This window comes from Macrosteles quadrilineatus, unplaced genomic scaffold (genome assembly GCF_028750875.1).
Source record: "Macrosteles quadrilineatus isolate MER2022 unplaced genomic scaffold, UCM_ALF_1.0 Scaffold_9__3_contigs__length_116548681, whole genome shotgun sequence".
Lineage (NCBI taxonomy): Eukaryota > Metazoa > Arthropoda > Insecta > Hemiptera > Cicadellidae > Macrosteles > Macrosteles quadrilineatus.
The window spans coordinates 98,800,772-98,826,458 of record NW_026542602.1 but is presented as its reverse complement, the minus strand read 5'-3'; the positions used below and the strand labels follow the sequence as shown (position 1 = coordinate 98,826,458).

General features: G+C 37.9%; 1 protein-coding gene across 2 annotated transcripts; it reads left to right on the top strand.

Moving 5' to 3' along the window:
* The first annotated feature begins 46 nt into the window (after window positions 1–46).
* LOC129004278 (ubiquitin domain-containing protein UBFD1-like) lies at window positions 47–25,476 on the top strand. Of its 2 annotated transcripts, none has more exons than XM_054432796.1 (7): window positions 47–207; window positions 3,320–3,547; window positions 4,306–4,457; window positions 13,734–13,862; window positions 16,825–17,013; window positions 20,158–20,273; window positions 25,284–25,476. In XM_054432796.1, the coding sequence occupies exons 1-6, from the start codon at window positions 195–197 to the stop codon at window positions 20,263–20,265; spliced, it is 819 nt and encodes a 272-aa protein (XP_054288771.1). In that variant the 5' UTR covers window positions 47–194; the 3' UTR covers window positions 20,266–20,273; window positions 25,284–25,476. The 2 variants fall into 2 exon arrangements, with proteins under 2 accessions (XP_054288771.1, XP_054288770.1); XM_054432795.1 differs by having other exon boundaries at window positions 3,317–3,547.
* Window positions 25,477–25,687: the final 211 nt, after the last annotated feature.

Below are 25,687 nucleotides of genomic sequence, written 5' to 3'. Positions count from 1 at the left end.
TACTTATCAATGGTATCATATCAAGGTGGCAGTGAAAACTAGAATTTTTGTTTAATGACTCGGTTGTTATTGTTCAACAAAATCCTGATTATTCATCATTTTCGTGAATTCTACGTGATTATTTTAGACTTTTGAGTATATATATATTTAAACTAAATAGTATTCAGATTGAAATTATAATCAGTTACAGAAATATGGAAAATCCAGGTATATCTTTTTACAGATAATACCCACCCAGTGCCTTTTTAGGTTAGAAATATCATCTGTTGAGAGCTGTGTCATCTTGACTGGATCTTTTACTTTCAAGTTTAATATATTTTACAAAAATAGTAACTATTGAACTCAGTACCAGTTTATCATCCCACCTAAGGGTACTTTAAGTTTGTTTTATTTTAAGTAACCAAAACATGCAAATACTTGCTACTGTAAGCCTAATTCAATGTAGGCTAGGCCTACATAGGCTTGGCCTAACTTAGGCATATTAATCCAAAAGTCATAAGATAGGTCTGTTCAAGTGGACCTATTGGGTACAGTTTCTTAACTGGGCTACGCTAATATAATTTGATACTATCGAATTGAAAATATTGATTAATAATCAATATTTTTAAATATAGGCCTATCTATTAGGCCCTAGGCTATAAAATAAAACTATCATAACCTAGCCTAACCTAACCAACCAAACTTGCTGATGGTGAAAAAATCGCATGAAGGTTTACTAATCGAATCGATAGTTTCAATCGATATGAGCGTAGCCCAGTTAATAAACTGGGTAATTCTGAGCAATTACTTGGTCAACCCCAATTTTTTTCATATTTTACTACGGTCATCAGGAGGTTCTCAGAAAGCAAGAAACATATAATTTAAGCCCCGCAAGGTTAAGTTAGGTTAGGTTAGGTTAGGTTAAGTTAGGTTATTAATTAACCTAACCTAACGTAACGTAACGGTACTGTTACAATTGGCCTTAGAGATGTATTTGAGACTAAAAAAACATAATAAGTTAGGTTAGGTTAGGTTAAGTTAGGTTATTAATTAACTCAGTAATCGCCGGGAGGATTGTCGGAGGAACCACTAGCCATAGCCATAACGGTACTGTCACAACTGGCCTTCCGCGCGTCTCCCGCAAGCCACTGTTATCGCTTAAACTTTGAACCTTCTTATCGCTCGGCAACCTGTAATATGGCCTTGCGGGCCTTGAATTATATGTTTCTTGCTTTCTGAGAACCTCCTGATGACCGTAGTAAAGTATGAAAAAAATTGGGGTTGACCAAGTAATTGCTCAGAATTACCATAAACTGCACCCGACCTAAGTTATTCAAAAAAACCCTGTAGGTTAGACCATTTATGATCATGTTGGGGTTTTGCTTGGTTGAAATTTTGTTTGATCATCCGGACAAAAGACTTTTTAATCTTTTTAAATTCTGTTAGGCCTATGGCCTCAGCACTTTTCTAGACACTGACAACAGTTCATTTGCTGCCGCTACTTAAAACTGGTCAAACATTAAGTTTACTGTGAATGTACGTTTTTTAAGTAATTAGTTTTCTACAAAATGTTAAAATAGCCTAGCCTAACTTATATAACTTATCTTAATTTAACTTTAACTTAAGTTAAACAAAACAATTTAGGTAGGCCTATGGGTTTAGGCCGCTTTCCTTCAAAAGTGTTGTGTAGGTAGGCCTAACTTACTCACTTAAACTTAGCCTAACATCTTTTTTTTTAAATGCCTTTGGCGTAAACAAGGAAATCAAAATTTATCAAACTAAGTTTATCCATTTTGTAGGAGAACCAATGGAAAAATTATAAGGCCACAAAAACACAGTTTGGCCAAAGTTTCTATGAGCGCGACTAGATCTGGTCGGGCATAGGCGAGGGGGTTGGCGGGGGTACTTTTGTGAAAACATTTGTGTCTTGCTACTCACTCACCCATACCCCCAGCACTGCCAATAACAAGTAACTTAGCCTATGTTTTAGTTCAACTAGTAGCGCCCCGTCCGTGTGCACAGTTGTTTTGGCCGACCTGTACCTAGCCTATAAGTTTAGGCTAGCTTAGGCCTACTCCCCAAAGAAGAATGTATTATACTTTCTGCAACGGACTTGGGATAGTCAAAAAATGTTCTGTGGGCTTTCACGGTCCAAGTTCCATATAAATGAACCGCTCGTGTGATAATTTTAATGAATATTTGGAAATAAATAAGTTTTCAAACGCTCGTGTCCATTTAAATATGCCTAAGCTAAGTTACTAATTAGGCTACATTAAGTAAGTAATTAGGCCTAGGTTATTCTATGCATTCTTACTCACGATCGATAAACCTAATACATTGACCTCACAGCTTTCGTTTATGTAATGCATAACTTAACGTTTTGAAGGCTAGCGTTAATGTTTGCAGTTCGTAGAATTTTTCAGCAGAAAATAAAGCTGCACTTAGACTTTCTACAGAAATATTCTCTGCAAAAAACTATTTTATTAACTTGTTATGTAGCATTTTCTGCAGAAACTGATGCGATACAGATTAAGTGTAAGAAAATACCATGCAGCCCTAACTTTACCTGCAAAAATAAGTAATTTTTCATTCAAACAAAACTTGGTGCAGGCTACGCTTTCTGCAGCCCTAGACATCTCTTTCTGACAATGTTGCCTGTAGTTCTGCTTTGGGGCCTGTGAGAGATGTAGGCCTACTGTTTCAAGATAGCCTAGCTACGGTATGACTGGCTGGGTAGCTGAGTGGTTATAGTGCTCGCTTCAGTCAGTACGTCAAAAAGTCAGTAGCTTTTTGATGGTTCGAAACTGGACCCAGCTGTTCCTGATCATTGGGCTGATAAATGATCCTGACTAATGAAATCGCTGATCTTAGTCAATAACAAAGCTACACAGGTCATCACACACCTCATTCTACACTCATCCTTCACACATATTTGGGTTAAAATACGCACCTAGGTGGCGTCCCCATCTCAATGATTGATAATTGAATTGATAAGTTGATTGATGTAACTGCGGAGAAAATATGGATGTTAAAGTACCCTATGGATACACGTGTGTAGATTTTTTGTTAGGCTATACAATTTCCTGTATTGGGTTCAGTCAACATACAAGTTTAACTTAGTAAGTTACTGTAAACTCCTGGCTTGAAATAATTGACACAATTTTGATTAACTTTGGCCAGCCTTTTAAAGCTATACCAAAGTATGAAGCTATGAAAAATTTTGCCTTTTTAGCCCTACAGGTAGGCTATTATACAATTAGTCTACTCGGACATACAAAATGTTATTAACTAAATAAGTTATGCTATAAAGAAACTGTATATTATTCTCATATTTTAGCAGGTGATGCTGGTGATGCCAAGGACGAAGTGAATAATAAACCAAACTGTGAATATGTGATAAAAAACCATGCTAAAGAGACTGCTATTGAACCAATCAAGATGGAACCCAACCTGCCTGCCGCAGAAATAATAGACTTTACTGTGATTTATAATAAGAATAAACATGATGTACAGTTCCCGCTCGACGACAATGTAGGTCAACTTAAAAAACACCTAGAAGATGTTATTGGTGAGCAGTTTTTATTAACATATTCAGATTGTCTTAAATCTCTTCATCTGTAAGTAACCTAGATTCTTAGTTACATAAGCCTAAATATTACAGGTTTTTAGTCCATAATCTACATCACTTGCTCAAGGCCAGTCGGCAATGACCTCAGTCAAGGCCACACTAAAAAAAACTGGCCGTAATGCTCGTCAAGCATGACGTCACGATAGAAGACGGCTATGACGTAGGTAATGTGAAGAAAAGATGAAAACAAGCAGCTGATCACAAACGGCAAACATTACATCATTGCCGTCTTCTATCGTGACGTCATGCTTGACGAGCATTACGGCCTGTTTTTTTAGTGTGATGGCCTTGCCTCAGTCTGTATTTTAAGTTATATGATCTAGGTAACATGCCTTTCCATGGGGCTTGTGAAAACCTGGCTATAAGTTAAAGCTGTAGCTTAGGCCTAATATTAACTTATTACATTGACTAACCAATAAGGTAAATTATACAAATCAATCTTTATTGTTAATTGATTAATTTTTTTTACAGTAGACTTGAAAATCCATTTAATTGTATTAAAATCCAACTTTGAACAAACGTAACTATTATCTTTCAAATCTAAACTTAGGGATTTATATATAGCATGATAGCGAGCATTCGAGGCTGTCTGTAGGACACGCTGACGATTGTTTACTTCTACTCTACGTCTACTTAACAATCATCATACTTCTTGAAATAGAAGAGTGTATTGTAATCTGATCATTCAACGGTTTCAGGTGTTCCCCATTCATTGCAAAAGGTAATGATCAAAGGACTCGCCAAAGATGAGAGAACATTGAGAGAGTTGGGAGTGACGAAGGGAATGAAGGTGATGGTGGTGGGGTCAAAACTCAACGATGTCATAGCAGTATCCACCCACAGCTCACAGGTTTGTGGCAAATGAATACTTAGTCTCTTTGTTTTAAGATGGGAACCAGGCAGGAAAATTAGTTTTATAAGGCTTTTTTGTAACAGTAATGTAAAAAATTACTACGTCATAACCTGGTGTAATGAAGTAAATGCATTCAGATGGATTTAAAAGTATTGGTTTAAGTAAACTGTAAACTGTTTACACGTGACAAAGTTTTGGTGTATCTGCCGATCTTGTAGAATCTTAGTATATTTGCACTTCTAGATACCCCCATTTCCCAGAAGAGTTCCTAAAAATTTAAGTAAATATTGGGTGTCCCAGGAACTCCACAGAGTTTTATAAAACAATTGTTTTATTGTAATTACACCTTTTTTACATTTTTACCATGGAAGTAAAAAGTTGTCTCAATACAAGATATTCATATTGTGATCTAAGTTATGTAAAGTCTTGCGTTTAAAGTTTTAGCATGAAAAGTGAGGCTAGAGGTATCTGGGTGTTCTGTTGTTGGTTATTTAATTTTAGGCCTATTGTTAACTGTGATCGGTTAGGGAGAAAACTGGTCTAGTGGTAGAGCTTTTGGCTTCAGTTATCAAGGTCCTTGATTCAAATCCCCAAAAACCCAAAGGCTTTAATTATGTATTAATGCAATGTCCCTGTAGGCCTAGGCTGAAGTTATGTGTAAAATGGTTCTGCGCTAGAGCCTAGCTTTCTAGGATATAAAGAGGGTAAGTTATAAAAAAACAAATCATAATGTACCGAGTCAAGCAAGAACGGATCCAGAGGAATAAATTTGGGGTAAACACCCTTGGCTGGGGGAGAGAGGGCTCTGGGGCCTCCTCCGAAAAAATTTGTATGCCCACAAAGGTGAGCAATGTGTCCTATTAATTGGTCATTAGTTCGAATTTAGGATTTGTTGTTATTATTAGGATTTGGGGGGGGGGGGGGGCAAATCCCTCCTCTGTTTCTCCGCCACTAGGACCAACTAACCAACATATTTTCATTTTGTTTAGCCTACTGTAAAAGTAAATATTTCATTAGGCTATACTTGATTGTGTTGTGATATGGGTAAACGTCACAAAATTTGCTGCTATTAAATTAAATTGTTGAATGTTGCATAATTTACTTACATTTTACATATCTCTGACAACTATTTTCTAAAAATCCTCTAAAAACCCATATTTTTTATGCAAATTCCGTAAGCCTAGACGCACTTGTAACAAGTCCAAACAAATCAATTTATCTAGGCCTATTGTTGTCTCAGTTTACTTTTGTTAGACAGGGACCATAGCCAGGGGTGCCCATCCCCCCCTAGACTCATGACGCATCCCCCCCCCCAATTGAGCAACAGCCCCCCCCCCCACCATAAATGAAGTACACAACAAATGAGAAACAACATTCCCCCACCCAGCACTATTTGTAAAACTAAAAGAAGTTTTATAAATTTTTTTAAGATATTAAGAATTCAAACCTAGTTAATTTATATAAATAAAGTTATAGTTCTGTCTGTACATTGCTCAGAATTATACATATTTTGGGTTATTTTTACGTTTTATACATTGAAGAAGTTGAAACATGTCTTATCTCAATTTATGTCCGTCTGTCACGGCCCAGAAGGCATTTTACACAGCCTACTCTAAAGAAAACTAGAGTAGGCCTACCGATTATGATTCTAATGGTTTAATTGTATTCACAGGATTGGCGAGAGTGTATAGCCATTAGGGCCTCACTATTTTGGAAATAAAATAACAGACGATCAAAAACCCAATTTTGTGTGATTTTTCTATTTTTTTCTCCATGTTAACTACATACGTCATTTTTATGAAATACTAATAATCTGGAGAACACGTCATATATGAAATTACGAACAGCTGTTTTGATAAAGATTCCTTTTTCTAGCTGTCACTGAAATGTTTACATGTATGTTGTTTACAATACTGTGTAGGCCCTAACCATTTCCGATCACGTTTGTAACCATTTCCGATCTTGCTTGTAAGCAAATCCAAAACCAAGTGAGATTAACCGTGTGGCTTACATAACGGGTTTGATTTATCACGGATACTAATATGTAACTGTAAATTAATTTAAATAACTAAACTAGCCATCATCCAGGCCAGGAACCGAAGATTCTGTGTGTATCAAGTTGTACTTGAATTTTGATTACTGGGAAAAGACCGTGAATCAGTGTTGTACAGGACTGGAAAACTTATCTTTCTATATAAATAAAATTAGAGTATTATAAGTCACCTCAATTTAAGGAATTTTTTATTGGCAGAATATCTATATAGCGTTCGTAATCTCTGCTTAACGAATTGTCAGCGCCTTTCTCTTGATATAACGACCCCCTCTCCCACCCATTGGAAACATCACAGCTCCTTTGATGAAAATGAAATGGAAACAACGCTTGCGCCAACAATCGTTTGATCCGTTTTACACTTCTGTCTGTTGTGCGCTATGTTACAACAGATTTCAGATACAACAGCTGGGGAATGATGACGATATAATGCTTACTGTGATTAGTAACCATGGTAACTTTAGTAAGGCTGTGATTGGGCAATGAGTAGGCCTAAATATGGCGACTTGTTGAATTTGTGTATGAGTTTAAGAGAAACCTAATAAAGAACAGAAGAACAAAGAAAAAGAATAACAAGATTGTTCTCGTTACATTCTTTTTTAAGAGTGTTTTTATTATCTCTAAATATAATTTTACACTTTTTCATTACTTATCTATCAATTCCTATGCTGTGATACAGCAAATACCGGTAGCTTATCTGTATGTCATGAGCAGTACGTAGTTAATAGTTACTACGTTATTTATAGCTATGCAGTGTTTGGCTAGTTAGTTATTAGTTGAGTTTGAGTTAGCTATAGTTTTAAACGTTGCCGTTTGTACAACTGAACCAAGATAAATTATTTGAATTGTACAATAATAATGTTATTGCACAATAATAATTATTGTGCAATATTGAATTTTGTTTATACAAATGTAAATCGTGATGTTAATGGCTGTTTACAGCGTTTTAATGGGTTTATCATGTATTTTTATGCTATATTGGATTAACCGTATTTTTCATTGCCCCATTACCCCCCTCCATATTATTCCAGGTAATCGAGTATCTACACAATAGTGTAATGTATTGTAGCCTGGTGACTTCGTAGTAAATTTTTGATTGTCGTCACGTTGAACACTGTTGCAATTAACTGTAGCCACCCCCCCCCATTTGAATTTTTCGCAACCCCCCCCCCCCAAGAATTTCAATGACGCAGTCTGCGTCACAACCCCCCCCCCTTGTGGGCACCCCTGCCATAGCAACATCCTGTAATCCAGGTACTTGGAGGTCACGAATTGTGGATATTTATATAGGCATGATCTGTGGATGTGGTATTCCCTGGTGTAGATTAACATCCACACTAGTGAGTACCACGACTACCCGCAGTTCTATCCTGATAATTAGACCATTTTGTAAATTACTAGGCAACAATTCCACTTTAACTGTAGGTCCCTTGGTTGCCATTGGCTGTATGGACTACTAATTATTACCAGTCCTGTCTAAGGAACATGTCGGCTTTAGTCAGTAACATGACTAAAAGATTGTGCCACACATCCTACACTCATTTCCATTCATAGTTGGCTTAAAATACCTACCTCCATATGATCACCATTTCAAATAAAAGTGTTAAAGTAACTGTAGTGTATTTCATATAGTACACCTTGCTGTATATAACTATTGTCAATGTATGTATCATGATGGCAGTGTTTGAGTGAATAAACCGTTGCCGTGGTCCGATCATCACGCCACCCTCAACCGACCAATCACAACACAGCCTGACCACGCTCCTATTTTCCCGGCTTTTCCTCACAGTCTTCCAGCAGCTCCCGTTATGTGACCATCTCCGTGTTAGTCCCGCCCGTATCGGCAATTTATTACTGTAAAATGTGTATTTATTTACTCCATTTTCATTCTTAAACTACGGACATTCCAATTTGGCGACGAGGATGCCTTTGAGCCATTCCAATTTGGCGACGAGGCAGTGAGAATTCACGTAACCGGCAAGCGGAAGGGCTGTCGCGTGTGTGCAGAAGATTGTTACCGGCAAGCGGAAGGGCTGTCGCGTGTGAACAATTAATTGTGCGACCAACAGTAGAAGGACTGTCGTGATCGCGTCTTCAAGGAACTGTGTGTGAACTGTGCAGTGAGAGTGAAAAAGTGCAAACTTGACATTAATAGGACGGTAACGGGAGGTAAGAGTTTGCAGTGTAACGAGACATTCGGTGAGTCGTAAATTAATTTATATGTCAGGAGTTTCACCAGTTTGTATAGATAGACTATTTAACGAGTATAAAATGGCAGGTCTTATAGGGTCTATGAATGCGTTTGATGCGGCTGAAGAAACGTGGTCCTCATATATAGAGAGGTTATTAATTTTTATTGACGCTAATGACATTAAGAACGAGAAAAAAGTGTCTACTTTGTTAACGGTCATGGGTTTGAAAACGTATAATTTAGTGAAGAATTTGTGCGCACCGGATAAGCCAGCGGATAAGACATTTGATCAAATTGTGGAGTTAGTTGAAAAACATTTAAGTCCAACGCCATCGTTTATAACGGAACGTTATAAATTTAGTTTGAGAACTCAGAGAGAACATGAGTCAATCTCTGATTACGTAGTGCAATTAAAGGAACTGTCGATGTTTTGCGAATTTAAAACCAATCTGTCGGATTATTTGAGGGATAGGCTTGTGAGCGGTATCCGAAGTGACGTCATCAAGAAACGGTTACTCGGCGAGGCGGAGCTGACTTTTGAAAAGGCGGTAACCATAGCAACCAATATGGAAATGGCGGAGCGAGGTGCAGCGGCGCTGATGTCGGGCATGCAGACAGCGCGGAGTCAACAGCAGACGACGCAACTTCACTACAACGCCGGGCGGAAGGGGCCGGCGGCGGCGGCGCACAACAACAACAGTGGCAGTGGCAGTCATGGAGGCCAACGTCAACACTACCCACAACAACAACAACAGAGCCAGAGCCGGTCAACCAACTACAGGAGGGAGGAGAGAGTGTCAAGTGGAAGTGATGTGAAGTGTTTTTGCTGTGGAAAGCTAGGGCATAGGGCCAATGTGTGCAGGTTCAAGTCATATAAGTGCAATAAATGTGGAAAGCTAGGGCATTTAGCGAAGGTTTGCCGAACCCAGGACAGGGGTAAGCCACTTACATTTCATAATTCTAGTCATAAGAAATATAGTAAGCAGCACTATGTTGATGAAAATGAAGATGGACGTAATGAACAGACTACAGAGAGTGATTATGATTTAACTAATCTTTTTGCCTTAGATAATGATGAGAGTAATGTAGCAAATGATAGGGTAAGGCCTATTATGGTAAATTTGCAAGTTGAGAACAGGTCTTTGAATTTTGAAGTTGATAGTGGCGCTTGTGTAAGTGTCATTAATGAAAATTGTTACAAGGAGAATTTCAGCTCATTGGAGTTACAAAGTACAAATTTAGTATTAAGTTCATATACTAATCAGCCTATTAAGCCACTTGGTAAATTGAGCGTAAGAGTTAAGTACAGAGATGTTATGAAAGAGTTAACCTTGTATGTGATTGCTAAGGGCGCGAATCCCTTGATGGGGAGAGATTGGATTCGAGATCTTGAGGTTGTAATTAAGATACCTAACGTAAGGAGCAACACGGTGTATGCTAACTCAGGTCAGAGTAAAGCTTTTTGTAATGTGATAGAAGGGGAGTCTAAAATCGTAAGTGAGTTGTATCAAAAGTTCCCGGAAGTATTTACAGACAAACTAGGATGTTATAAGGGCGAGTCGGCTAGGTTAGTGTTAAAAGATAATGCAGTCCCTAGATTTCTGAAGCCTAGGCCAATTCCTTTTGCCCTAAAGAGTAAAGTAGAAGCAGAGATAGATCGATTAGTAGAGGAAGGAATCTTGTCACTGGTCAGTAACAGTGAATGGGGAAGTCCAGTTGTTCCGATTATTAAAAAATCAGGAGAGTTACGTTTGTGTGCTGATTTTCGGGCTTCTTCACTAAATGATTCTTTGGTAATTGATAGACATCCAAATAGAAGATCTTTTTAACACCTTACAAAAGGGTAAAACCTTCTCTAAAATCGACCTATCTCAGGCTTATCAGCAAGTGAGTTTAGATGAGCAGTCAAGAAAGTTGTGTACCATAAGTACTACAAAAGGGCTTTTCATGTATAATAGAGTTCCATATGGTGTGGCGTCAGCACCAGGTATTTTTCAAAGGATAATGGAAACCATTCTTGCAGGTATTCCAGGAGTAGTTTGTTTCCTGGATGATATTTTGATTACGGGTGAGAACAATGAGGTACATAAAGAGAGGTTAATTGAAGTGTGTAGTAAACTTAAAGCTAATGGTTTGACAGTAAGCAAGAAAAAGTGTGAGTTCTTTCGTAAATCGATTGAATATTTAGGGTATATTTTGAGTGAGGAAGGTCTAAGCACCTCACCGTCTAAGATAAGTGCTATAGAGAAAGCTCCTATACCAACTGACGTGTCACAGCTAAAAGCATTTTTAGGCATGGTAAATTACTATGGCAAGTATGTACCCCATTTATCAACTATCGCAGCCCCTTTGTATAATTTGTTAAGAAAGGACAGTGTTTTTGAGTGGACAGCCACCTGTGATCAAGCATTTAAGCTAATCAAAAGTAAATTGGTGTCAGCACCAATATTAGCACATTACGATCCTAACTTACCTGTAAGCCTAGCTACTGATAGCTCTAGTTATGGTTTAGGGTGTGTACTAAGTCAGAGACAGAAAGACGGTTCAGAGAAACCGATTTGTTACGCTTCACGTACATTGTCAAAAGCTGAGGTAGGCTATAGTGTCATAGACAAGGAAGCACTAGGTATTGTGTATGGGGTTAAAAAATTTAACCAATATTTGTATGGTAGGAAATTCGTCTTAATTACAGACCATAAGCCTTTGTTGTCCATTTTCGGACCTAAGAAAGGGTTGCCTGCGTACGCAGCCAGCAGACTTCAGCGCTACGCGCTCTTCCTAACTGATTACGATTTTGACATTAAGTACGTGAGGTCAGAGGCGAATGCCAACGCCGATTGCCTATCTAGATTGCCCTTAAATATAAGAGATTTTCCTTTTGAGTCAGACGATGTAAACTATGTTGGCACGTATTTGCAATACATTCAAGAAAATGACATTCCTGTTAATTTTAATAATGTAAGAGAAGAGACAAAAAGGGACGTTGTGTTAAACAAAGTTTTAGGTTATGTTTTGTATGGCTGGCCAAACTACGCACCAAGTACTGACGAGAATTTAAAACCCTACTACCAGCGACAAAGTGAATTAGCTGTTGAGAACGGTATCATTATGTGGGGGCATAGAATAGTGGTACCTCAACATTTACGGAAGTTGCTTTTGTCAGAATTACATTGTGGGCATCTCGGAATTGTTAAGATGAAAGCCATGGCCCGATCGTACTTTTGGTGGCCTGGTCTAGATGCGGATATAGAAAATTTAGCTAACAGCTGTTCACTCTGTCTGATGGTACGTCAGAGCCCAGCTAAGTGTAACTTACACGTGTGGGAACATCCCAAAAACGTATGGGAACGCCTAAATGTTGATTTCTTGGGCCCTATTAATGGTAAATTGTATCTCATCATAGTAGACGCTCACAGTAAGTGGTTGGAAGTAGAAGAAGTGAGCTCTACGGCAGCCAAACAAACTATTGCTAAGCTCAGACCACTATTTGCGAGATTTGGTCTTCCCCACCAAATAGTTTCTGATAACGGACCACTGTTTACTTCTTTTGAATTTAAAGATTTTTTGAAATCTAATGGAATCACACACACATTGACACCACCATTTCACCCAGCTACAAATGGTCTAGCCGAAAACTCTGTCAAAAATGTTAAGAAAAGAATTAAGCTAGCTATTATGAGTAACGACAGTGTAGATTTATCTTTGTGTAAGTTTTTGTTAGCTTATAGAAATTCTGTGCACTTAACCACCAACGAAACCCCTGCAAAATTGATGTTTAATAGACCATTAAGGTGTAGGTTAGATTTGATCAGGCCAAACCTACCACAGTTTGTACATGGCCGACAGAGTAAACAGATTCAGAATTATGGCGGAAGTAAGACCCGAGTGTTGTTTGAGGGTCAGCCAGTAATTGTTCGTGACTATAGGGGTAGAAGTAAGTGGATAGAAGGTGTAGTAGTTAGACAATTAAGTGCAGTGTCTTATTTGGTTAGGTTGAAAAATGATGTAATATGGAAGCGTCATATTGACTAAATAATAGGGGTAAACAGTATACCACCCACTTTTAGTATTGACAGAGAAGCGTCTGTACCATTGTTGCCACCAGGTCTGTCAAGTGAGCAACGGCCAGTAGTAGTAGTGGGGGCATCAGCTGTTCCAGGTACACCGCCACAACAATCGCGTAGTCCAAAACAAAATACACCACACCGCGCGAGCGCTACTATGCGGAAGTCTGACGTCATAGCAGACATTCCTACTCCACGTAGTATAGTAACAGCTGATAGTCCAAAACAAACGGTAGTAGATCGACGTTACCCTACTCGGGAACGTAAACCAACCGAGAAACTTAACTTGTAAAATATATGTACTAAAACCAAATGTTCTGGATATTGTTTTGAGTTATGATGTATTTATGTATGCTGTGTTTATTCAGCAGATTCTATATTCTTTTATTAGTGTGTTACAATAGATTTTTGTTATTATTATGGTATAATTTTTGGTTTGAGTTGAATTTCAGATATCATAACGGTTCAGTAGTATTTTATTGATTTTATATTATGTGTGTAACTATTGTTGTGTTCTTTTACAATGCGTGATGAGTATTTTGCTGATAATTATCGTGTTATATTTATGTTCTAATTCAAAACAGTTTTATCAATTTTATATATGATTTGATAGTCATCAAAGTTAAGGGGGAGGAAATGTAGTGTATTTCATATAGTACACCTTGCTGTATATAACTATTGTCAATGTATGTATCATGATGGCAGTGTTTGAGTGAATAAACCGTTGCCGTGGTCCGATCATCACGCCACCCTCAACCGACCAATCACAACACAGCCTGACCACGCTCCTATTTTCCCGGCTTTTCCTCACAGTCTTCCAGCAGCTCCCGTTATGTGACCATCTCCGTGTTAGTCCCGCCCGTATCGGCCGCGGCAATTTATTACTGTAAAATGTGTATTTATTTACTCCATTTTCATTCTTAAACTACGGACATTCCAGTAACCATTAACAAATATTTTTTTTTTAGGATGTTGCGGGAGACGACAATAGCAACACAACTACCACCAAAGAACCCTTCTGTAGGCAAAAGATGCACAGGAAAGTACTGGATAAGGGACTACCAGATGACGTCATGCCTGGAATCAAAGATACCAAAGTATGAATTCCAAAGTTTATCTTAACTTTTGAAAATGAGTTTAGTGATGTAACAGTACCATTTTCGGTAACTTATCGTTTCTTGGCCAAAATCAATTCTCAGTTTAGAATACGGTTGGTTAGTGACATTATTAGATAGTTTCATTTTTAAAGTAAGTTAGGAACGTTGGCACAGTGAAGCTCTGCTAATCTGAAAATCCACTTAATCTGAAACTGAAATCAGGATACAATAAGGAAAGGACTAAATTAAAACTAGTAAAATTATTAATTAACTGTATCCAAGAAAATACAGTACGTTTAAAATTAAACAAAGCAGAACAATGTTATAGAACAAATCTACATTTGTTTAAATAAGTCTGTAACACTACTTTGTCTGAGAGAAGAATACCTCCCTTGTGAAGCGTAACTGCCCCAGCATCTTAGGAACAAGGTATTGGTTAGGTTGCAGTCGGGGTAGACTGTTGTTCTACGTAGCTTAGCACTAGACTAGATCAAAGGAGGCCATAGCCTCCCAATTTGTGTCCTCTTAGCTGGGAATATTTCACATACAAGGTCTGTTCAAAAAGCATCCGACCTTATTCAGGAAAATAATAATTTATTGATCAATTTGTTTTGACATGTGATCTCCTTCATACTCCCTTTGGGACTTCACACACTTATTCCAGCGCTTCTGCCACATTTAGAAACAAGTCAGGAACTCTTCCATCTTAATAGACTTTAGACAAGCTGTCACTTTTTTCATTACATCACTTCTGCTCTGAAATTGGGTCCCTTTAAGGTAGGGAACAGCCAGAAGTCTCACTGTGCCATATCCAGTGAGTACCTGAGTGGCCTTTAGGTGCGTACTCATGATAAACTATTCCCTTGCAGTAAAAAAAACATAAAAAAACAACATTACTTTGAGGTTGCTTCAAATTATTTTGAGGTTGCTTCGAATTTGGCATAATTTTTTGGCCACAGCGATGATGAGTGTTTTCACTGAGAATACTATGCCTTTGTTTCGGAATCATACCCATACAACCACAACTCATCACAAATTATAACTGTTTTCAGAAGGTTTGGGTAGTTCTGAATGCATTCCAGCATGTCTTGGACTGCCTAGCTTCAAGACACAATTCCTATTTTGTTCATCAGTCAAGTTCACTGGGACAAATTTTGCACCAGATCTGCACAGCCAAATCTTCCGTTAAAATAGAATGAACTGGACCAATCCTGATTCCACCTTCCATGGCTAGTACTTGAACAGTAATAAGTTGATCCTCCATCACTAAAACTCAAACTTTATCGATAACTTCATGTTTTTGACTTGTTGATGGTCTCCCAGAACGAGGTTCACAGTCCACCGAAGTTCGGCCATCTATGAAATTGTTGTAACGGTACCAATCTTTTATCTTTGTTACACCCATAGCTTCTCCAACGGCTTGCTGAATCTTAAGAATCTTTTAAGCTTGGGTATCACCCAGTTGTTGTCCAAATTTAATGCAGTATCACTGTAGTAGGTACCCGTTCCATGATTCTGCTTAGCACAATAATGCCAAACACTACGTAGGTACACAGTTTCACGTTTGGTGGGTAACAAAGAACTTTTCTTTTTTTTAGGGAGAGGAGGTAAAAATGCTTTTACCCACACAGGTAGTCAGCCTGTAGTGTGAGACTCCTGATCTTATCAGACTACTCACTAAAAAACCCCTCTACTCTGTTGGGCACAGTCCTGGGATTGTGTGTCAAATTACTTCAGGTCAGGTCAACGTTTGACCTAAGCCCTCAGGGCTCGCGCCGTTTCTGGCATTCAATTTCTTTATGACCTAGACTGCATCCTGGTCAAGCTCAAGCTTCTTGGCGCGGAGAATACCCAGGACATATTGTGACATACAGGTCCAATTGTCCTCACCTCCGTCATCATCGGAATGACCGTGTCCATCGACAACTGTCCTACATGATGTTAATGAACAGACCTCTTATACAGCCGATAACAGGTGGAACTAGGTTTCCTCAAGGGAAATTACACAAAAAATTAGTTAATATTTATAGTAGTATATCTTAAAGGGTGTTAAACTGGTTTTAAATTATAATACCCCCGCCGCAGCAAACCTGCAGACTAAGCGAATTTCCATTTGACTGATTGGATTTACACTGAAATGTCTACTTAAAAATATAACATTTATTCCCGATTTAAATAGAATTAGTTTAACAAGTACTTAGGTTTGCTGCATTAGGGAGGGTAAAACTGTTTTTTTTTGTAAAATGTTAATAGTTAGTAAGAAATAAAAACATTTTCCAAATTTGATCAAAATATGTTCGTAAACAAGCAAACTACATCAGTTTACTCATTCTCCATAAGAATAACATGGGAATTTTAAATTTACAATTTTTTGGAATTTTCTCCGTAACCATTAGGCGCATAATAACGCTTCAATATACTAAATTATTTGTTTTTTGAAGCTCTACAAAATGGTTTGGAAATTAATTGCTAAATTTTATGTTTTTTGGGTCAAAATTGGGAAAAACCTATTTTTACCCCATAAATCCCCCCGTAAACACCCGTTCCCATGGTCCGATCATGCTGGATCGCGAACTCGTTCGAATAGACGTAGGTTTACACGTTTGTACCAAATTTCATCAAAATCGGATCATTTTTGCTCGAGTTATCGTGCTGACGGACACATATATATATATATATATATATATATAAATATATAAATATATATATATATATAAATATATAAATATATATATATATATATATATGAATTTGAACGGATGGTGTTTTTGGCCTCTAGGGACCTCAAAACGAAAAAAAATCGGTCCCGCGTCCAGGTCTTACCATGAGTACTACGGTAATAGCTTATTCCCTATATGGGAAATTCGCTAAAAATGAGTTATCACTTTAAATGTGTTTTTTGTGTGATGAAAGATGTATGTAATAAGCAATCATGGTTTTTGAATTAGTATACTTTTCCCAGGAAGCTCTTCCCCCATTTCCTCTGGTCGGTATGCTCAATAAAAGTGGAGGCAAGGTTCGACTCACATTCAAGTTGGAGATGGACCAGGTGTGGATTGGAACCAAGGAGCGGACGGATAAGATACCCATGAACTCCATCAAGAGTATTGTCAGTGAGCCGATCGAAGGCTTCGAACAGTATCACGTCATGGTGAGTAAACTGGATGGTAAATTACTTTGACCATATCAATTGTGTAGCCTATTTCGTAAGCCTAACAATGTGGGATTTATTTGATGTATGCACAGTAGAGGTTATTTATTAGGTAGAATGGATCTCCATTTGGGATTCGGTTTTAGTAAACAAATCTCGTTAAGGAAGAATCACAACAGTTTATAGCCCCTGGACTCCTTTTATTACAAAATAGCATTTTTGTAATCTCTGTAAGTAGGCCTATAATGTTCCTGACTGTAAGTAAGCCTATAATGTTCTGACTTTTCCTGAAATGGCGACCATACGAAGGTAGGTATTTTAAGCCAAGTATGAATGGAGATGAGTGTAGGATGATTGACGCGATCTTGTAGTCTTGTTAGTGACTAAGGCCGACATATTCCTTAGACACAGCTGTTAATTAATAGCCAACAGCTAATGGCAACTAAGGAACCTACAGTTTATAGTGGAATCCGAACCACATTACTGCCTTGGTATTAATGAATTAGTTTAATTATCAAGATAGTACTGCGGATAGTCGTAGTACTCACTAGTGCAGAGGTTAAGCCACACCAGGGAGTATCGCATCCACAGTGCATGCCCATAAATATCCATTATTCATGATCTCCTTGTAGCTGGATTACAGGACGACGCCACCGTCCCAGTCAGTCTCGGTGTTGGTAGCAGAGTAGTAGGAGGGATCATATATTGTGAAGAGGAAGTGTTTGGCAATGTTATGTGAGTAGGCTAGAGGTGTTAAACAACAACTTGTTGTGCTTACCTACAGAAGGCTGTGGCTTTAAATAGGTCGTGTACTTGATTAGGGGGTCAGTTTTGTGTGCAGTTGTTAATGTTATGTACTGGAGGAAAGGGTCCTGGTGGACTCACGTGTAGTTTTTTTTAATTTTTTTTATTTCAAATTGTATTTGTGATTTATACTTATGAGTAGGTTTCCTATTTACCTATTGCCTCTGATCAACTGACAAGGCTACCAGAATTTTTTGATTCGCTGTGTTTTCTTCAACATCAAGGAAGAGGAGGAGACTTCATAAAACTCAATGGCAACCAGGGTAACTCTGTTGGGGGCAAGTGCTTCAAAGAAGAAGAGGACTTCCAAGCTGCAGCACACTGAATCAAATGAGATATCAGTGGCGAAAGCAGAGCAACATCATAGTCAACAAATATCAGTTCATCACCATGGCTGTCAAGGAACGCTGCTGGGTGGACTACAGACTACAGACACTGTAGTGGAAGACATCGCAGAAGACATGGCGCTGTGGTCAATCATCTGAAGACTGACAGCTCTTCGAGGAGGCTTTGTTAATGCAACTGCTGAGGAAGGCAGGGAACAGTCAGCACTTTCCGTTTCCCTCCTAAGTCTTATTATGAATTTGTTTTGTCAAAAAGTTAAAGATTTCAATCTGTTTTGTTAGCTAAGCTTCTTCTTATCTTGATGTATCTATGCCCCAAAGCAGAACGTTTTAAACTTTCTGCAACAGACTTCGAAAAATCCAAAAATGGTCTGTGAGCACGGTCCAAGTTGTGTGTAAATGAACCGCCTGTGTGATTATTGTGTGATTATGAGTTGAAAATTTGGAAATAAATAAGTTTTCAAACGCTTGCATTTGTTGGAATACGCCTACTGTTATTACATTGAATTGCTATGGTAATTCGATTATTCGAAGTGTTCTTCCTCATGATTGATGTAACAAATACTGACGTTGCAGCTTTCATTTATGTAATGCATGACATAGCTAGCGTTAATGTTTGCAGAACAGAGAATTTTTTTGCTGAAAATAAAGATTTTGACTTTCAACAGAAATATTTTCTGCAAAAATTAATTTTATCAACTTGTTATGATGCATTTTTGGCAGAAACTTATACAGGTTAAGTGTAAAAAAGGGCCATGTGGCCCGAACTTTGCCTTTGAAAATAAATAATCTTTCATACAAAAAATATTATAAAAACAACCACTTGGGCAGGCTGGGCTTTCTGCAGCCCTCGCCGTCTCTTTGCGACAATATCATACTGTCCCCCGTAGTTCTGCTTTGGGGTATCTATGTAGTTGAGGCGCTGGGGACATTGTCTAGCGGAAAAGGGGGTTTGTAATAGGAATGGTCAAATATTGTCTAGAGGTAGTGCACTTGTGAACATAATGTTTTTGTATTTTTAACAAAAACTTGTGCTGACCTACAGAAGGCTGTGGCTTTAAGTAGGTCGGTGTACTTATCATGGGGTCAGTTTTGTTGTATGTAGTGGTGGTGTGGTGTGCCCTGGAGGACCGGGTCCTGCTGGGGGGGCTAGAGCCCGAGGCCTTCAGCCTTGGATCCAGGCAAAAACGATCTTTAGGCTTTTCAAATTGGAGTCTAGAGTCTTTTTCCAAATTGGGGTTCTTGTATGGTATTTAAATTATTTACACAGTAGCAGTCTACTCTACCTTTTAGTTTGTTGTAAATCTTTGTGTGGTTTAAGAATGTTTTGTAGGCTAATAATAAAGTGGAGTTTTATTATATCACAATTCTGTGCTGAGTTTTATTTCCAGCTACCTTACCCAAAGTAACAGTGGTTATTCCTCCAGTTAGCCCGCGGGTAACCTACCGTTACAGTAGCAATTGTAGTAGAATTGTAGAATAGTAGATTGTTGTAGTTGTAGAGTACCTAGTAGAATTGTTTGACAATGCTGGGCCTAATTTGAAAATAAGTTAAAAGCTTTCTGCAGCCCTCGCCGTGTTTTTGCGACAATGTCGCACTGTCCCCCGTAGTTCTGCCTTGGGGTATCTATGTAGTCTTGTTTATGAAAATTTTGATTACAAACAGAAGCAAAGAAGCCTTCTTGTCAAGCAATACTTTTATTTGTTCACACATTAAACTATTAATCAGAAAATTGAACCAAACTGATCCACTGGCCAAACTGGTCCAAGCTGTAGATCATTAGGTTTTAGTAAATTATCCATACTCAAGAACCAGCAGATCTTAATTGTTAACAAAGTTGCCATCACATTCATTCAACACTCATCGTTCACCCATTCTTTGCCGTAAACTAAACACTCTGCTGAGTCAGGGTCATACAAATCTCTAATCTCATCATCCTTCTAGTAAACGTTAAGTCAATGACGCCACTCACATTGATGTCCATTGGTGTTCCAGGGGTTACAGATGGGCACCACCGAGGCCTCGCGCTACTGGGTCTACTGGGTGCCGGCTCAATATGTTGACTCCATCAAGGACGCTATCCTTGGCACTTGGATGCTTTAGACGAAATTGTAAGTATACAATTACACAAGGGATAATAGATTGAAGTGGACAAATATTTAACACAGTGGCGGCTCTAGGACCTTGTCTAGGGGGGGGGTTTGGGGGGTGTGGAGCACCCCCCAACATAAGAGGGGGGTCCGGGGGTCCCCCCCCGGAAAAATTTTAAAAATTTTAAAGCCGTTTGGTGACTTTCTAAAGCAATTTTAACGCCTAAAACTGTGTCCAATAATAGTCCAAAAACTCCCATTTCACCTGTTGTTTGTCATGCATGAGCAAATAGACATAAGTAGAATAAAGTAAAGTATATTTTTTAAATAGTTTTTACCAATTTATTTAATAGATCAGATTTATTATCCCAATAGAACTAGGCCTATATTAAATATGAATAGATATTGCAAAACATAACAATTAATCCTCTATTGTGGTTTCTATTTCATAATTCAACTTTTTAAACCTAGTTTTAATCCTACTGCTCAATTTCGGAATTTTGGGGGAGGGGTTTGACTCTCTAACCACCCTCCCTGCCTACGGCCTTGTAAAACGGGACTACACTGTATTGAAAATATAACTAACAATTGATAATTTAATAGTAAAAAATCCACGGCAATAATGAGTAGATAACCAAACGGTAAGGCCTGACAATGATTGAATTGTATAATTTAAACACCCACGGCAATAACGAATAGAAAACCAAACCATGAGGGTAAGGCTTGACTAATTGTATTTTATATTAAAACATCCACGGCAATATGAGTAGAAAACCATACCATGAGGATAAGGCCTAACTTTAATTGTACTGTTTGAATGTGAAATCCATCCTCCTTTCTTTCTGCCCGGCGAAGTGATCTATTACTTTTTCGTTGAAGTTTAAAGTTGACAACAGCTTTTTTTCGATAGAACACATAGCAAGCGCACTTAGTCTGTCTTGTTTCATGGTACTCCTGGTAAACGTTTTAATTCGTTTCAAAGTAGAGAAACAACGCTCACTTTCCGAAGTAGTCATAGGTATTGTGCTTATGATTTTTAATAGTTTGATTGACTCTGGAAGCACATCTTTGAGGTTGTTGTCATAGACAAAGTTGAGTAGTCTTAATGACCCTGTGGCCGTTGAAAAATCATCCCTATTGTAAATAACATTTAACTCCTGTTTCAATTCAGTTTTATTTAGGCTAAATAGTTCCGCAGCAGCGTGTAACTCTTTTTCAGGAAACTTGGTTTTAAACTCCCCAAACAAACTTGGCTGAAACAGTTTTGCCGCGGACAAATGATTTACAAACGTAAAACGGTCATCAATTCCCGACGTAATTATGTCACACACTTCCTTTGCGACAACGCGTTTTTGATCGTCGTATCTTCTCCGCTTTTTGCTCGATTCGGGTTCACTATCTCTCGGTTGATCTAACATGGTCGAGTTTCTTACGCGATCTACCACAGTTTTGAAATCGCCTACAAACTTAAACGCCTTGACGCAATCAATTGTTGTTTGCTGCAGTTGGTTGTACAGAATGTCACTGTGGGGCAGTATTTGATTGAAAAAGTCCAGCCAGAAAATAAAGTCTTCGTCTTTTAGAATACTTCTTAGGCCAACAGCTTTATTTATTGTGGCATAGTCATTGGTGTCATCGTCGAGTATGTAACTTAAACATTCCTCCAACTCTCTTTGATAATTAAAAATTGTGCTTACAATTCTGGATTTAAAATTCCACCGAGTACCTGAGCTTTTTGGAATACGACGTTTTACTATCTCATCGAGAACTGCAGTTCTCTTTGTTGACTGGGAAAAGAATGATGAAAACCCCTCGATATTACTGAAGAATATCTTAACCTGCTTATTTTGTGTAGCACTGCGTTCAATGATTAAGTTTAATTGATGTGCGTAACAGTGGACAAAATTTGCATTCTTATATTTAGATTTTACACGCGCTTGTACTCCCGTGTGTTGGCCACTCATTACGGAAGCCCCATCGTAGCTCTGGGCAATGACTTTATCAGGAGTTTTTAATTGCTCTAATACTTCAAAAATTGTTTCGCTAACTGATTCTGCATCATGGCCTTTTGGTCTAATAAAAGTGATAAATCGCTCGTGAATCGTGCCATTCAGCTCGTACCTAATAACAAATACTAGTTGGGATAAAGTGGCACAGTCTGTTGTTTCGTCGGCTTCAATAGCAACATAGTCGGTTTGTGTCAATTCGTCACGAATCATTTGCAGACAAACGTAATATATTGAGTCCAATAACTCGTTCTGTATGGTTTTAGACAGACCCAAAAACACTCGGTTATTTGTTTGATTTATGTGCTGTTGCAATGTTACATCCAGCTCCGCCATAAGGTTAACCAAACCACGAAATATGCCAGGATTTTTTGAATTTTCGCGTTCATCATGTCCTCGTAATGCTAATTCAAACGCTCCACAAAATTTAATTGCATCAATTAGCTTACTTAGAATGTATCGATTTTTCGAAACATCTTCATTTTGTTTTTGTATTTTTAACCTATATGCATTGTCCAATTGGCATCTAATATCAACTTTACCTAAAACAGCATATTCTATTGACGCATTTATGTGTTTTTCACTTGTTTTGTGTTTTTTTACTTTTTCCAGTAGATGTTTAAGGTCTGAAATCCCGTCTACAGTCCATGCTCTATCTTGAACCCCCATGACCAAACAAGTGTAGCAGAAAAATGAATTTTTAATTGAACAACCACATAGCCAATCTGCATGATTGTACATATGTGGCGAAAATTTTCGTGTGAAGCTATTCTTATTCTTTGAACTGTTTTGAATTTGGTTTATGTTCATGAAAGGTCTAGGAGGTCCTAATTTTTTCAAAGAAATTCTGTGGTCAATATTTTTGATCCCTTCATTGATAATCAGGCTAACTTCATTAGTGACGTTAGCCGTCGACGACAACGAAATGCCGCCGTCCATTATTATTTAGATTTAGGCCTTCAACCCACGGCAAATTTACCCGTAATAACTTATTAAGACTAATAATAAGTAACTATAACTAAAATTGTCCGAGTCACTTTACCTATGGTTAGTTTACTTCATTTTCGGGTTGATTAGGTTAGCCTATACTAAAACTACAGACGTAACTTATTGACTCAAAAATACCAACTAACTAACTCAATCAATTAAGTATAACTATTAATAATTTCTACTTAGCTCTTTCAATCTTCAACAAACTACCGCTGCCTTCCTTAGGCCTCCATCACTATCACTAAACACTATTGATCACAAAACAACAGGTCGTTTGGCACTAAACTATAACTGAACTGTGGTCATGGACATGGAAAGAAGTGAGGTTAGTTTATGTTTATGGTAGTGACAGTGTGGATGATGGCTCCAGCGCTGCCAACATGGTTCTTCCTATCCTAATCGTGTGTGATGCAGAATTATCCAGTTTAGGGTGGCTGCCCTGATTTATGGATGCGCGCGCAGCTTTGGACTCTGCCCCAGAGTCCCTATTGTAAAGCATTGGAATGACGTCACGGCACCCTCAGCGCTGTTAGGTGTTTCTACCATAACACTACATGCATTGAGTTTGGGACGGAGGTTGCCGCCGTCCGCAATCCACAGTATGAAAGCGACTATCGCAAAACAGTCATTACTGGATTCAAAATTTAAAACTATTTCATTTCATATTATTATAATATTGATTAAGTAGTCGTAAGTAATTGTAATTTAATTTTAATTACGACATATTATTTTTTTATTACATAAATAAAAAAAATATTGATTTCTGTATTGTTGGGAGGGCGGCGTCCGAGAGTCCTTATGGGCTAGCCGCTACTGATTTAACACGTTCGCTGCGGCCCACCAATGGCAGACGTAGCCCCCGGTTCGGCGCAGTGTTGAGGGAATCTGTTTGGCTTTCAAATATTTCAGTCTGACATATAGTAAATGACGTGTAGCTATGTGCTGTGTTCACAGATTCAACATAGTTTGATCAAACACTCACAGATAGCAGCACTTGTCTGGAATTAGCCACCAATTGCCAATTGGAGGGAGAAAGACGGGACAACATAGATTTATAAGCTTGCTAGAATGGGATTTTATAGGAAGATTTACTACCAACCTACACCATAATAAAGCTGAATTCCTAGCTAAATTCTTCCCGGTGTTCTGTTGCGCATAAATTGAATTGAATGTAAGCGATGCCGGCACTCTTACCAGTGAGCATTCAGCATGGCCGAAAGGAACTAGAGCACTCCCCGGTGAGTGGCCCACAGTGAACGTGTTCAGTTGCCTTATTTTATAGCCTTAAGTACATTTGTGTAAGTTAAAGAATTGACAATTGATGGAAGTAAATAAAAATATGTCTCATAACACTAGAAATATATAGCCTACACTACATTCGCCTATTGAGTTTAAGGATGATCAGTGTCTAATCGAAATAGATCACGACTTACCATGTTTTATATGTATTAACCGTCCTGTAAGTAAACGTTTATATTTCTAGTGTTGTTACGATTTACTTTTAGTCTACTTTTTTATTAACTCCTCAAAAATATCAAAAATAATAAATAATAATAAAGGTTTTGTAATCTCAATAATGCCGGGATTAAAAGATGTCAACCCCGGGATTTTTGGTTATAAAAATTGACCGGAATTCAAGATCCCGGAGATTGAGATCCCTAAGTGCAAAGTACAGAATATAGAGTGTGCTGCTAAATATGGATACGACAACTTTTTAACCAATTCAAACTAATAGGACAATAATTTATTCTAAGCTAGAGCATCTTTTATGGAACATAAACTATCTCAGTAACAAAAACTAAGAGAACATTAATTTTTTAGAATATATATAGGCCTACAGGGTGACAATTAAGTCTTATAACGACTAAGTATTATAACTTTAAAACGAGAAGAGATATCACGACAAAATTTGGCCCATCATTACTGGTTATAGAAAGCTACTTTTCTGTGTACATGGTAATCGATTGTCACCTATGGGGGATATTCACTGTTTTGATGATCAATGATTTTAAATTAATAATTTATTTATTTACAGGATTTATTCGAAGAGGAGAAAACTAGGAAGAGAATAAATTTGTTTGAATTATCTTGATATGGTGTAATTTAAAGAGATTTGTCTTTCGTTTCACCTCTACAGTTGTTGGCTTTATTTTGAGTTTTATCTTTGTAAATTAAATAAGTTAGATTTTGTATTTATTACTTTATAAATAAAAATAATATAAAAGTGACTCTCACATAAAACCTGTGTTCTTTGCAACCTCCTAATCTGTTTTCTGTTCTTAATGATCTTTTTCCTTTTCTTCATTGCTAAAGAAATCTTGTGCACTATTTCACCACACAAGGCAATCTTTCCATCGTCCTACTCAAATATACAAAATTAGTGATGCAGGGCTTCACAGAAAGTGTGAAAACTATTTTGTTGTTATTAAGGCCAGGCGC

Excerpts from the sequence above, each read along its gene's own strand:
- LOC129004278 (XM_054432795.1), top strand. Across the intron at positions 3,548-4,305 it reads ACACCTAGAAGATGTTATTG|GTGTTCCCCATTCATTGCAA; the intron begins GTGAGCAGTTTT and ends CAACGGTTTCAG. Across the intron at positions 17,014-20,157 it reads TCGAACAGTATCACGTCATG|GGGTTACAGATGGGCACCAC; the intron begins GTGAGTAAACTG and ends TTGGTGTTCCAG.